The sequence below is a fragment of the Puntigrus tetrazona genome, chromosome 15 (genome assembly GCF_018831695.1).
Source record: "Puntigrus tetrazona isolate hp1 chromosome 15, ASM1883169v1, whole genome shotgun sequence".
NCBI classification, from domain to species: domain Eukaryota; kingdom Metazoa; phylum Chordata; class Actinopteri; order Cypriniformes; family Cyprinidae; genus Puntigrus; species Puntigrus tetrazona.
In genome coordinates, this window is record NC_056713.1 from 1246252 (window position 1) to 1261621 (window position 15370).

General features: G+C 36.3%; 1 protein-coding gene across 2 annotated transcripts in view; it reads left to right on the forward strand.

The window, feature by feature from the left end:
- npas1 (neuronal PAS domain protein 1) overlaps positions 1-15370 on the forward strand; it is a 44507-nt gene that overhangs the window by 7344 nt on the left and 21793 nt on the right. For both annotated transcript variants that reach the window (XM_043258209.1, XM_043258210.1), the window contains exons 2-3: positions 3875-4050; positions 8475-8713. In XM_043258209.1, coding sequence (XP_043114144.1) covers positions 3956-4050; positions 8475-8713 — 334 coding nt within the window. In that variant the 5' untranslated portion in view covers positions 3875-3955. The remainder of the gene's footprint in view (positions 1-3874; positions 4051-8474; positions 8714-15370) is intronic.

Genomic DNA, 15370 nt, shown 5'->3' on the forward strand with positions numbered 1-15370 from the left:
ACATCAGACGGTGACCTTCTACGACGCCATTGTCCGTTTACGAAGGGCATGAATGCCAGCACACCTTGCATCAAGGTTACAGAGTTAATTGAACAATTACGCTGGACAGGACCTCCATTATGTCTGCAGAGATAGTGAGGATGCTGAGCGAGATCCTGCATGCGATTAGATGAGGCACGATAGGCTAAAGAGCAGGAATCAGTGTGTGTGTGTGTGTGTGTGTGTGTGTGTTGTGGTACAGATGCTAATGCTAATTGCACTCCTTCACATGTAGACGTGTTTTGCTTGTCCATGTGTTCTTCTGCTCTTTTAAATTTTTTTTGACATTTTAGACATTTTTACACGAAAATACTATGTTAGTCTTTCTACTTATTACTTTCATATTCATTTCGGCATGTTTCTTTGTAATTATTTGTGAAATTTACTTAGCGATGATTGTTTCAAAATTGTTCCAAATTGACATTAGAATGTCTATTTCTAGAGGATCAAGAAGCTTGAAACTTCTTAACGTCCTCTCCGTTAAAACGTATCGCTCTGAAACAATTAAAATATTAAATAATATATAAAGAGATATCATGCACTGTAACAGTGATTTGAACAAAGATTAAAGAGTAGTTTTACACAAAAATACTTTAATATTTTAATCTTACTGCATCAAACTTTCAATTTTAATTCATTGTATTTCTTTGTAGTTATTTGTGAAATTAACTAACAATTTCAAATTTGTTTAAACAATTGTTTTCAATCATCATTTAAAAATTTTTCCAAATTGTAAACCAGTTTAAATCAATGTAGAATTTTTTTTTTCAATTGCTTTTCATTATTTAATCTATTAAATATCTTAACTGTTTCTCAATAATTAATTATTAATAATATTAATAAACATTGTTTATTTTTTTCACATTGTTACCGGTGTAGCAAAGACACACTGATTGAATCTATATTTAGAAAAAAAAATTTAAGAAGTGAAAGATTTCTGTTTGCTCTCCATGCTTTCTTATTACTGAGAAACAACTGATATATTAAAGAGATCTCATGCACTGCAAAAAGAGATTTGAGCAAACTTACTTGAGTAAATTTAACAAAAAAAAATCATATTTGACTCTAATGTGTTATTTGCCAATTCTTTTTAATAATTTGTAAACTTTACTATAAATTCCAGAGTCGAAATTGATCCGGCGCCTGCATTTTTCATTGTATTATATTTCTCTTCTGTGCAACGGAACAGGGTCAAAGTGTTGCGTTACGCTAACAAGCAGATAAAGGCGCATCTCATACAGTGTCTGCGGCTCATGCTAAGCTGCTGTGAGCCATGATGATGTTATAATGCTTGTCTTGGGCTCACCTGAAATTAACGGGGCTTTATGCAAGTTCAAGTTGTGTCAGAGGTGTCATCGACCCGTATGATGAATCTGCTGATGTTGTTCTTGCGTTAGCGTGTGTGTGTGCTGTGCCAGGTCAGGTCAAAGGGGCAGTGTAGGGCTGTGGCATGCAGCCAGTATGACTGTGTTGTGATTTACCCAGAGCTGGCCAGCGGGCATCTCGCGCCTGTGGGTATGGCATCACGCTGCTGGAGGGCACGCTGGCCCTTTAAATGTCATAGAGAGAGAGCCAGGACGAGCGCTGCAGCCAAACAGCCCTGGAAACTCGTGGAATTGGAGTTTGTGTTTGTGCGCGCGTGCGTTCCTTCGTTATTTGGAATTTGCTGGGCATGCACAAGCTAGTTAGATTTAAAAAGAGAAAGCTTTTATTGTATACATTTTGTAATAATAATAACAAACTTACCTGCATGCACGCCAACTTTAAGTGCAATGTATAGGCTTTAGCAAATCTCATCTGCTTGATTGTTATATTATCATCAAATCAAAAGGATCACCCAGTGATATAAGTTGAATATTAGGGGAGCAAGATGATCCGTACGGACCAGTCCCCATAGTTCGACCCCCACTTGATAGTGCGCACAAAGTGAGAGAAACTGCGTTTTAGCGCTTCAACGGATAAATACACGCACACACAGTTACGTGAAAATACCCCTTTTTGCACCTACTGTTACTGTCTTCATATAGCCTGTAATTTTATGTTGTAGGGCTGTTCATCTATGTTTGTAATTTGCTCGGCTGTTCTTGTATTACTGACTTCAGTAGGTAAGCAGAAACGTTTAGAAACAGAAATCCTTAATGAAAGCTTTTTAGTAATAAAAGCTCTATGTAACGTTGGGTATATGAGTACTGCATGTCCAACTTTCTTAGTATGCATACAATATACTTACATAGGGTGATATATAGCAATTTTGTAAATATTTACTTGTAAATACATGTGTGTATATATATATATATATATATATATATATATATATATATATATATATATATATATATATATATATATATATATGATACATACATTGTATTTCTTAAATATATACATGCATCTGTTTGTATTTATATATACATAAGTATACACACATATATATATTACGTAAACAAAAAAAATAGTTTGACAGCACTAATATCATCACAAAATGTTAACTATTAAACACTATTTTGTTTAGCAGCAGTAAATAACAGAGGAATAACAGAGTCTGTGTACTCTTGCATTTGGTATTATTTGGTAAAATTTAAATGTTGTTTCAAAAACATGTAAATATCGTTTAACTCCTTTTATGCTTCATGGGTCATTATCAGTGAGAAGTACTGAATGTCCAGAACAAACAAATTGACTTCAAAACAGTGACAGTCATTGAATCATTCAATCAACCAATTGGTTCCAAAGCACTGAGAAGTTTGGCTGCACTTATGAGTCACTGAATCATTTAACAGGTTCGTTCGCAACTCAGCTGAAGTACCTGGAGTATACTGTGTTTAAAACTGGTGCTGTCAAATGATTAAAAGCATCCAAAATAAACTTTTGCCGTGTATATTTATTATGCATATATAAATACAAATATATTCGTGTAGATATTCAAGAAAAATAAGTTCTTTATATATCAAATATATTTATATATAACAAATATAATAAGGTACAAGAGGCTGTGCTGTATCCTGAATAAATCATGGTTTTAGAGAGGTTTGGCTGCATTTTCAGCTGGTCGGGCTTGTCTTAGCTGTGATGACCAGCTAAAACTAGCCTGACCAGCCTAGCCAGGCCGGGAGACCGGTTAAAACCAGCTACTTCCATCTTAAACCAGCTAAGACCAGATAGCCAGCCTAGACTGAATTTAGCAGTTTTTTTTCAGCAGGGGATTTATTCACAAAACAGCACTGCCTCGAGTACCTTATTGCTTTTATAAAATGGTTATTACACAATATAAAATGTTAAAACATCATATTCCCTTTTCAGGTTGGAAACTGCTGGCTTTCACAGAGACATGCACACATGCACACATGCACACGCTAGTCACTCATGCTTCATTATATAAATAACATTTAATTTTGTCGAAATGCATAATGCATAGAACGCTTTTAATGCTCTATTATAGATTGTTTATGTTGCGAATGGTGGTTGCTAGGGGTGTTGCTCAGTGATACACAGAACTTTTGGGTGAAGTGGTGCTGACCAATCAGAATCCAGGAATGGAACTGTTTTATAAAATATACAGTGTGTGTGTTTATTTAAATATAAATAATTATTTATATATACAAAATAAATGTAAACAATTTTGGATACCATTGAGCTTTATGGAAAATGAAATCAGTGGCATATTAGTGGTTATATGAATTTACAGTGGTGTTTGTTAAGGCAAGTAATATTATTATACAGTTCTGTATATATAATTTCGCACTACATACATTTGGACTGTGCTGACTTACCCTCCTAACACAGCTGTTTATTTCAGTACTCATTTGTCTCTTCCTCCTGTTCCGTTGTCTTTCAGCTCTTCTGTTGGGGGTCTCGGACTGACATAGCCTCGGCCAATCACAGCCTGAGTTAGAGGTGGCGGCCCATAGGGGGCGTGATGGCGGCCATGCCGTTCGTCAGCGAGGGGAAGTGTGTGAGCGTGGAGTGGGACTTCCTACAGGGGCTCCTCGCCAAACCACCCACCTTACCCTGGTGAGGAAAAACACAGCCTCAAACAAACAACCCAATTTTAAACCAAAGCCTTTTTGCGCTTTAAATTTCATCTGATTAAGTGAACAGTGCTTCAGTTTTTTTTTTTCCTCCAGTGAACACACACATGCGCACCTTGATGCATCAAACACCTTCCCAAACGCACAGCTAACAATTCCATTTCTCTTTCGAGCTTTCACTCCTGCCACTGCACAGCGTAAGCCCTTGGTTTGGATCCATTAGCAGGAGATTAACTAAGTTTTAGTAGAATTATTAATGTCCGCTCAGCTGTGGAGGATATAAAACTAAACAGAATCAATGCCTCCGTATTGATCGAACCCTCCAGGGCCGTCTTAGTGCAACGATGAGATGTTCTTGGAGACTTTTTTACTTGAACAATGCTGTTTACACACAGGGAAATCTCACAGGGCCGAAACAACGATCTACCAAGACACATAAAATGCAGTGATATAGACCAGGCCTTCCCAAACCTTTTTGTCAACCAAACATTTGGATGCAAAGATTTATTTGAAGACTTTAATTTAATGTTTAATATTTGAATCATTCTAGGACACATTCTCATGTTCACAGTTAATGGTCACATGACATGCAAGTATACATAGAGTTAATTTGCAAAAGCAGAGAACTTGGTTTTTCATTGTGCCATCCAATTAATCTCAATCAACAAAATGCAGTTGGGCTTTTTTGATTAAGTAAAAATAACAAAAAAAAACACAGTTCATACAATAAAACATAATACAAATATGATAACAGCATGATTTTTGTAACATTATAAAATACTGTATATATTTTTAAGCTTTTTATTTGAACTTTTTTTGCTGGTGTTCAACCACAATCACACATAAAATAAATTATTTTATTTTAATTGTTATTACAGAAGTGAAGATATAAATAGATTACTTTTGTAAGTGACAAAGCATAATAATTTTAGTATATTATACAAAAACGTTCAATGCTGGTATTTGTCTTGTATTCACTTTAAAACTTTTAACTGAACTTTAAATAAAAGCTAAAAAATTGTGACTTCATTTAAGAGTAGACATGTCGACTTTCTTTGGATATATATGTAAAAAATTTGCTGAGTTAGAGTTCATTTTAGTGGCACATTTCTAAAAGCAGTTCGAGACAGACTGAAAGCGCACCCTTGTTGGTTTTCTTTATTTTAGAAAAGCACAACGTTTTTTTGATATGATGAGCATGCACAAATAAAGTGATGCATTACATTTATGCGTCCAATCAAAAGTTTTTTGATTGCCATCTGAAAAATATGCAAGTGCTTTGCTGACCCCAGTCGGTTAAAAATAAGTCCTTTACCTTTTAATTTGTCAGAATACTGCTGAGATGCATTGTAATGTGAATGTATAAGCAAAGCAAATCTGCATTCCTTAATTCGTGTTCAACTTCTAGCACAAGTAGAAAGGTACTGCATTTTCTGTGAACCTCAGACAAGTCCCAGACAATGAGGAAAAAACAAATCAAGATCTACTTGCTGAAAATGCAGTGATTCAGACTATGTAACTATCAAATTCAATCAAATCAGCCTTTGATTTGATTGCCACGCTAAGGTTTATGACCATCATCTTGATCCCTCGTTTATTTATTTTAATTTTACATTTGCTTTTCATCGACTCACAAACCCACATTTGGGAAACCCTGATATAGACGAACACACAAACTGTTTCCATCGCATGGATGGAAACACCAAGATGCGCATAGCTTTTAAAAATACGCATTAAAAACATATAATGCCCATAAACTGCAATGGAAACCAATTTCCAGAATGAATTCCTCCTTGTGCAACAGATAGAAGTTCACGATCGCGTTCACACAGCAACTATATGTTGTCATGGTCATTCTGAAATTGATGAGCAAAGTCTAAGTATTTCTGTATAACAACTCTTACATGATTGCGTTCCCAAAACACAGTATTGAGCACATTTATTGTATTTCTTCAGCTCGCTCTAAGGTGCCAGCAGGCGAATTTGCCAATATCATGAATAAAATTGATTAGATTTAGTGCCTTTTCCTATATTTTTATTGCTATTTAGTGCCACAGTTTACCAGGAAGTGACATTTTTGTTCTCATTTGCATGTGTTTTATACGACATTCCAGTTTTGCCAAAAGTTTAATTGCAATGTTTGGATGGAAACATGGCTACTAAAACGCTGAATTGTATACAAGTACTGATTTACGCACTCCGTCCCTTAAAAAACAACACAGTCTTCTCTAAACAAATAAATTAGTGCCTTTTCAATTTGAGGAACTGACTCTTTTGTGTGTCCTCTTTGGCAGTTCCCTTTTTTTCTGTGGATCCCCCCTCACACACACACACACACACACATTTTTCCATGCCGTCCCTCCCTCCCGTGCTCATACTGCCCTGCATCTGCAGGATGAATGAGAATCAATGTCACAGACAGAGAAAGAGAGCGAGAGAGGCGCGTTCGGCTCCATCTCGGAGCGCAGTCACAAATTGTAGAGTCGCCGTGACAACATAATTCCTCCACTCAGGCCCCATTGAGAGCGAGTCGATATCCAATCAGAGCGACAGCTACCTGGGCCTGCCTCCGAGACGACCCCTCCCTCCATTGATCCCTCAATCAAGACTGGGGCTCACCACCCAGGAGGGAGCCTGGGAAAGAAGCGCAGCCATTGGATTGGGGCTGGATGCTGGTGCAGGGCTTCTGATGTAAGATCAGGCCTCCCACCGGCTTCAGTGAACCCGATCACAGGTCAGCCATCATGCTCCGAGACGCTTGGAAAAAGCCGATGGGATCGAAAGAGATCCGGAGTCGCAGCTCGTCGCTTATTGTCGCTCTCCAGTGAGGGCTCTGCTAGAAAATAATAACTCACCCTGGTTCCTAAACGCATGGTTTTGATTGTTTTGAATGCTTTATTGGTGCGTTTCAACCAATCAAAACCCGCCTCTTTCTCGCAAGCTTGCTAATTATGCTACGATTGTATGCTTAAATCTTGATTGGCTGTGCAATTACTTTCAGGCAGCTTTGACCGCACTGCATGACCATATTACTTCGCCAAATGATTTTTATTATTTCAAAGGTCTTACAACAACAAAATAACCAACACCTACAACGACACTGGCCAAACAAATAAATATAGTAATAAATATGATAAAAATGACAGCTCATTTACATATTTTGCCAAAAAATTACATTGTATTATGTACGAAAGCACATAGTCCATCTCTCTTGTTCTGTCTCTTTCAGACTCACACACTTTAACAATTATACTTTAACATGTAGTTAGCGCAACAATTATGATTTTATCCGTAAAATTACTTAAAAAATGACTTACTTAGCCGAACACTTTTGACTCAAAGGTAATTCACATGCTCTCTCTCACTCTCACAGACACACACACACTCATAACTTAGTTATTAACTGCATTAGTCTGCTTTCAACGGCTCAAGCCTCTGTTACTAGGCCTAAAACATTTTGGAATTAACAACCGAGGCGTTGGATGGGATGTGGAAGAAATAATTCTACTCACAATAGCGCTTTAAATACAAAAAATGGACAAATAATTTTGGATTGAAATATATAATTGAAATATATCATCTGATTAATGCCTTGAGGTGCGGTAATCGTAGTATGAGCGGAATAATTGATGACGGACCGTTGAATTATTTGAAGAGTAGCACACATCCGCGGTGGTCACGAGCCCACAATGCAAAGCGGGGTTACTTAAAGGCTTGCGGTAATCCGTAGTAACTTTTGGAGAATATGGATGCCATTTTTAAGAGTAATGTAAAAATATATATATATATAAAACATTTTCATAAAAATAAATGTAAATTGAAACCAATTCATTTTGAATGAGAATTGACAAAATGACGCAGGTAAAAAAAGAAATTAAAACAAATACATTTTTACATTTGTAAAAATTACATTTCTTTATTTATTTTCTTACTTTGGACTTTTTCAAGAAATCTTTTTCCTAAAATCAAAAAAATTGAATATTTTCCTGTATAAAAGTGTCATATATCATCGTCATAAATACAAGATGAAGTTATTGGCCAGATATTTAAAAATATATAAAACATTTCTGGGAAAATATATGTAAGTCGACAGCATCTTTTTGTGTTGTTGACTATTTCAGAGTAATTATAGATATTTGGGTCTTATTTTTCAGTCACATTATTATTAGTCTCTTATTCTACGTTGTTATTGAATCGTATTATATATTGCATACATAAAATAATATATATATACATACGTTTCTCATATCTGGTTCATACCTGAATCCAAATCACACCCTTGTGTCATAATGAATAAAACATCAGTGAATAAAGGAACAGCACTATCTTGCCTTGACTACTGTATATTATCACCGTCTAATCAGTGTCATCCTATGCCCTTATTTTTCCTGTCTTATTTTTCCCCAGCTTACAGAACTTGAGGAAGGAGAAGTCGCGCAATGCAGCTCGTTCTCGGCGGGGTAAGGAGAACTTCGAGTTCTTCGAGCTGGCGAAGATGCTTCCCCTCCCCGGAGCCATTACCAGCCAGCTGGACAAGGCCTCCATCATCCGCCTCACCATCAGTTACCTGCACATGAGACACTTTGCCAGCCAGGGAGACCCACCCTGGAGCCCTCTAATGGAGGGAGAGAACAACTGCAACAAGGGTAAGTGTGGCCGGTGCAACCAGAGAATGGAGTGGCATTTACCTACTATGTGAAAGAGAGTAGGTTTGATGGACAAGATGCTAAATAGTCTGCAAAAAAAATGCTAAATAGTCTGCAAAAGGCGAATCAAGGTAGGTCAGAAACTTTTCAATAACCTAATAACTTTTTTTTCCGCCAAACCTAAATTGAAATCAGATATAACATGCCGTTTATTTTCTATACAGTTTTTTTTTTTTTTTTTTTTTTTGCAACAAAATTTTTTTAATGACATTTATGAGATATACTTTTTGGTTTTTATAAACATAAAAAAGTTAAAATAAATGAAATAATTGAAATAAGACAAAATTAATCTGCTGGTAGCTGCATTTTGTTTAAATATTGCTTCATAATCAGATATTTTCCAATTACGACATTATGAAACAGCTGATGCAATATTGCAGTATTGAAAATTTTTCTGATTAATATTTTATATAAGTTTACATTATATGCTGTTACTGAAATTTGGACAAATACGCTTTTGGCAGGTACTATAAACATTGAATAAAAAAAAATGATTGAATGATGGATAAATAAATAAACAAATACATGTAGACAAAATGATTTGTCAGCAGTGGCAACCATCGTGGTAAACAGGATATTTTTGGCCGCTTTAAAGCTTTTCTTCATAAAATGCATTTTGCTTTTTACAACATTTGAAAGACCAAGCCCAATTGTCCATATATTTTGAAGATACTCTGAGTGCACAGGAAAGAAGATGGAATTGTCGGCTCGTTCGCTGCATCCCTCATATTTTGAGGCAGATTCATACGAAGCTTTCATCGACAGCATCACTCCTGACGTCGATTTGTATTTGTGATGCCATTAACAGAGGAGATGGCTTCGAGTGAACCACAGCGAAACTCAATCCGAACACGACAGTGGCGGCCTGTCGATGAATACAAATGCGTTATTAATTTAAATTATGAATTTAAATGGAATAGGCTATTATTGTCTTATAGGTCGCTTGCGTACGTCGCTTGGGATACTCTCACGTCGAAAATTGCCAGAGAGAGAGAGAGAGAGAGATAGAGAGAGCTCTTACACATGCACACACAGACAGACACACACACTCGCAGAAAAGTAATTGAGATTGCGCCACAGGAGTAATCACTCGCAGTCATGCGGAGTTAAACACGGCTCATCTGAAATAATGCATTTGCTAGTTCACCACCAACTTATTGCAGCATACAAGACAGCGTACAGATTGCAGGAGAAGAAACCGCTGTCAGAGCCGTCGTCTGGATACATATTCCTTTCTTACGTCTCTTTTCAGAGGGGTCTCTGTCATTCGAGTTTAATTTGAGAGCAGGGTCATTTGGCTTCTCAAATACGCTTCGTCATTCATTACATCCTCTGATAGGTTCATCTCAATTGTGAAGTGAACAATAGATCTAACAGCCAATTAGCCGCTGCCAGTGTGTGGAAGCCAGCGGGGACGAACAAAAGAGCCAGAGTCGGCGCTCAAGCTTGTTAACAAGTGGCCAGACCAAGGAAGTCTGTTTCTGAGAGATGGTCCTTTTGTAGCCCGCCTGCGAGCCTCATTATACCTGCTGCATCAAAGCCATTCAGTCCTGTTAAAATACCTGGGCGAATGTCTCTTTTTCTGCTTTTGTCTCTGTATTCTGTTTCGGTCTCTGTATTCTGTTTCAAAGCCTGGCGAGCCGCCTCGCCGTCTGCCTTGACTTACTAGAAGCGTTCGGCGGTCAGTCTAGCTGCTATCAAATTGGGTTAATTACTATTTAAGAAAGGTTTATCATTTTAAACGTATATAATAAAATGTATAAAATGATTTGATTTTAATCGAATATTTTTATTTTAATTTTTACTGTATTGTTTATTTGATTTTATGTGTATAAAAAGTACACAACCGTTTAAAAGTCAGCAGAATTTTTTTTTTAATGTTACAAATTAATGCTTGTATTTAGTAATGCTGCATTAAATTGATCAACTGTGACAGCAAAGACAATTAAAATATATTTCTGTTTCAAATAAACACTTTTTTTTCTATTTATCAAAGAATCTTGTTCAGTTAGCATTATAAATGTTTCTTGAGCAGCAAATCAGCTTATTAGAGGCATAATTAATTAGCCCGTTTTCCGTTATTACCGTCATATTTTTCAACATGGTCACGGTGCATATTACATTGCATTCTGGGATTGCGTTATTTTGGGCTGAATGTGATGCTGCCATATAATTTGGCTGTAAGAAAGTATCTTAAAAGACAGGTTAATTATCAGAACCGCCTTTTTGTCAAAAGCACTTGCATGATGTCTTAAAATGCTGTGTATTTTGGCAGCTCGCTGGGTTTTGGAACAAAGCTATTGTTTCTCACACACAGCCTCAACCGAATTCATAGTATAACAGGACAGAAGAAAAAGCACACAAAGGGTAGCAGAAATTATCTGTGTGATTTGTAATTATAGAAATTAACTGTATAACGAGGAGAGCATAATTACAAGGGTTGTCTAATTGCTATTATTACTGAGGGGAAACAACTCAGCTACAATTAGTGCGTGAATGTGTGTGTGTGTGTGTATGTGTGCATTTGTGTTTGTGTAGTAGATAAACATACCTGTGAGGAAGTGAACCTGGCCAAACTGTATAGGTGTGTGTGTGTGTGTGTGTAGACTCAAACGACGTCTGTGTGACACAGACGAGAGTCTCAGATCCTGATCATCACACTTCATAATATCTACAACTGACAAACTGTGCTTTTATCGTACATTAACCATCATACAGGGACTAAAGATCGGTTTTAGACAACCTGGTCTCACAAAAATATGTACCTTTTTGTGAAACAGCCTTTTTTTATGTACCTCACTGCACGTTTTGCAGCAGTTTCAAAGAGAAATGTCCACCGAGTGGCGCTAAAACGCAGGTTCAATACTTGAAACCTGGCACGTTTTTATTATGTCGATATAGGTACATATTGTTGTGTTTATACTATATCGCTTCAGGTATATATTGCAACGATTCAGAATTCAAAAATCCTGGGACTGTCTCTAAAAGATAATGCTTATCGTGTTGGAAATATGCCCAACACCAAATGTTTTTTTACTCAGCCCTGTCTTTTCAACTTCCTTATATGTAGATTTAAACAGTTTTGTTGAACCATAGTTACACAGGATTTATACCAGAGCTCCTCGCCTCTCAAGTGCATCTCTACTCCGTGAGCTACTGAGATGAAGCTGGGTGTGTGTGACGCTAACATTCAAAAGCATCAGTTTTCAGTTCTCCCAGCATGTTAACATTGTACATTCATCTGTAGTATAATGTTCCCACTTTGATTTGATGATTAAGCACAGATATATAATATTAATAAAAATCTGTACAGGCCGATGTGCTGAGGTTGCTGTTGTTGGCTGCAGCTATTGAAAATCATTTCCCTTAAAGCTGAAGTAGAATAATAATATTAGAAAAATTAATAAATCATTCATATTCATATTTCATATTCTTGATGCTACACTCCATTACGTGCTTTGTTTGTTTTTAGGATGGCAAAAAGCAATTTAGAATGATTTGTTTGCAGCGCATGTCAGCGTCAGCATGACTGAGGTGTCCAATCAAATCAATCAAATCAAAGTGTGGCACGCATTTTAATCATTTTCATGAGTTGAAGCTAAACACAGAATATTTGTGAATTAAACAGCAGCACATATTTAACGTGATTCATGTCATTCATAATTCAATGTGACAAGAGTTGCTAAACACAGAATATTTGACGTTAACTGTTGACAATGAAGATTTCAGAAGTTTTCCAGATTAAATTTTATGCTGATTTAAGAGCAATTAGAAATTTAGCAGAATTCTTGCACTTTTCTACTGCAGTCCATTAGGCAGCACTCTGTTTTGTGGGTGGAATGGCAACAAGATTTCAAAGTTAAAATTTTATTTGCTTTAGCAGTCTTTCAGCGCTCGCCGATGTCAAAATGATCGAGATGGCCAATCAAATCAAAGTAGGCAGGGTTTACTGTCCAGCCCAAAGAGAGGGCAAGATGGAAGTAGCTGAATATTTGATATTAATATCCATCGATACAAACTACTCAACTTTTTCTCAAATATGGCATTTATGAATATAAAATACGGTATTGCGTAATTCCTAAACGTGTTTGGTTTTTAACGTATTAAGCCCATACTTAGTTTTTGTATGCACAGTCAAATATCAGCTTTTTAAAGTATGCTCCATTTGGACAGCTGTCACATGCACTCATCAAAGCTTCATCCATGTCCAGTGTCTGCACTATTTTCCCTGTAATTTCTGAATGATAACCAATAGTTCTCTTTTAAACCAAAGCTGGCCTATCCCACACCCTCTCGCTCACGAGTGCTTTTCAATGCAACAGTCTGCTGTTGTTGCAGACGAGGGTGCGATTTGGTTGTCGTTCTGTCTCTTAAGTTTCGTTTCCAACTGCGAAACAAGGGTCAGCGTTGACATCTTGTTGAACAACCGATTTCTGCAAAATAAATCTAATGCACGCACGTGACTTGTCCGTACAAAGTATTTGTGGTTACAAAAACCAGGTGCGCATATTGTTCTGATGACAAAAAGTAAAAAGTGCTTTGCTTTGGGCTATGGGCATACAAATAAAGGCATATGTGGATATAATATTATTTGCAAATAGTCACAAAATTATTATTTCCCAAATAGAATTTGACCTAGAATCATGGGCATTGCCTTCTCAAAAAAATATAAACAATGAGAAAAATCTAATAATTTAAACTTGTAATGTATAACTCTAAAGAAACATTGTCCAACAGTAAAGTATTATTAAACATTTTTTTAATAATAATAATAAAAATAATTTTTAGGTAGAAGGTTTTATTTTATTATAAGGTTTTATCATGTTTAATTTTATTTCAATATGAGTATTTATGTTTATTTATTTTCCCAAACAACAGGTTGACATGCATGCGAGGTCAAAAAAAACACTTTAATTTTCTCATAATATGCATTTATTATTACTCTCAAATGATTTGCTCAAAAGCGGCATGTAGTGGCAAAAAATGAATTCGCATTTTCATTCAGACCAACGCAAAACCGACAAGTGGACAGGGAATATGCTAATATGAAACTGAAACGGCTTGGTATTTGTTTTAAAAACGAATAATTCATAGTCGACTTCTGAATGACAGTAACTTTATACAAGGTGCGCTTTCAGATTTAAAACTTTGCAGGCTGTTTTCATTCATTCAAAAATTCATAATAGTGGCACTTTAATTGATGAAAAAAACAACAGCTTTCTAATAGTGTAAGTAATGCGTATTCAACTACTGGGACGTGAACTGCTGCTGCCGTTCCTCCTTATTTCAGAGCAAAAAGTAAATGTAGGTAGTTGTTTTTGTCTGAAAAATGACAATGGGATCATTTCAAACTAGTACATAAATGCACTTAGGGACTGTCAAACCGAACCGCGAGTAGTTAGTAGATTGGGTGATCGTGTCATGGCGCTGACGTTTGCTGCAATGAACTAGGCTGTATTTGAGACGCACTGCAGGAATGCGAGTCCGGGCCGGACCGAGACGGTGGGTGCGAGCGGAGCGGCGGCGTGAGGCGGGGGAAGGGCGGAGGGTGAGCCGGTGGGGGGCTGGTATGGCTTTTGTCTGCTTCCCACGTTTCAAAACCAGGACTGAAAAATGAATAGACAGAGGAAAATCAATTGCATGACCTTCACACAGGGCGAGAGTGAAAAAGGGAGGAAGAGAGAGGGAAAGAGACGGGGAGGGCGAGCCGAGGAGTAATGGAGGGACGATGAGGGACAAGAGGAAAAGTAAAATGGCTGTGACACAAAAAAAGTGATATTTTATCTCTCTTTATGCGCTGTGTGAGTGCATGTGTTGTGTGTGTGTGAGTGTGTAGTTGGGCAGGCTCTGCCAGGGAATGACAGTCTTTATGGATAATGGGGTGATTAAACCTTTTATGTCCGACCGTCAGACCTATGGCCCTTAAAAGGATACATGCACATATATTAGCCCGCAGTGCATGCGGATCAGCAGATCAAGTACAAAACAAGCGGCTTCAGTTCCAAACCATTTTTGTAGGGTTTGTTAGTGGCATTCGGTAAGTCAAGCATCACTATTACTGTTGATCATATTTGGGGTTAGTGATTTAAATGACCTCTTAACCTTCAGTATTAAAATACGGTGCGTCATTTTTATTAGTGATAACAATAAATACATGCATTTTATTATACCACATTTGTAAATGTGTCTTGAGACAAGAAAAAAAATTCTTAGAAAGTAAAATAGTATTTTTTTAAGTCTTTTTTTTAAAGTATCACTATTATGATATATGATTATATTATAATACATTTCTATTATTAAGTACACTTATAGAACCTGTTAGAACATGTTACCTTGTTATATTAATATTATTAAAATATAACTATTATAAAAAATAAATAAACATAGCATTCTTAAAACAACAACAAAAATCTGAAAACACAGATCAATATTTATTTATTTTTTTATATTAATTCGACAAAATGTTACAAAATACAATAAATAAATCATTAAAAAAACCTACAGATTTAAATAAATATTTCATATAAATTCCAGGATGTTTATTACTAAAACAACATCAAAAAATCAACAAAAAAAATAAAAGCGCCTGTAATTCCT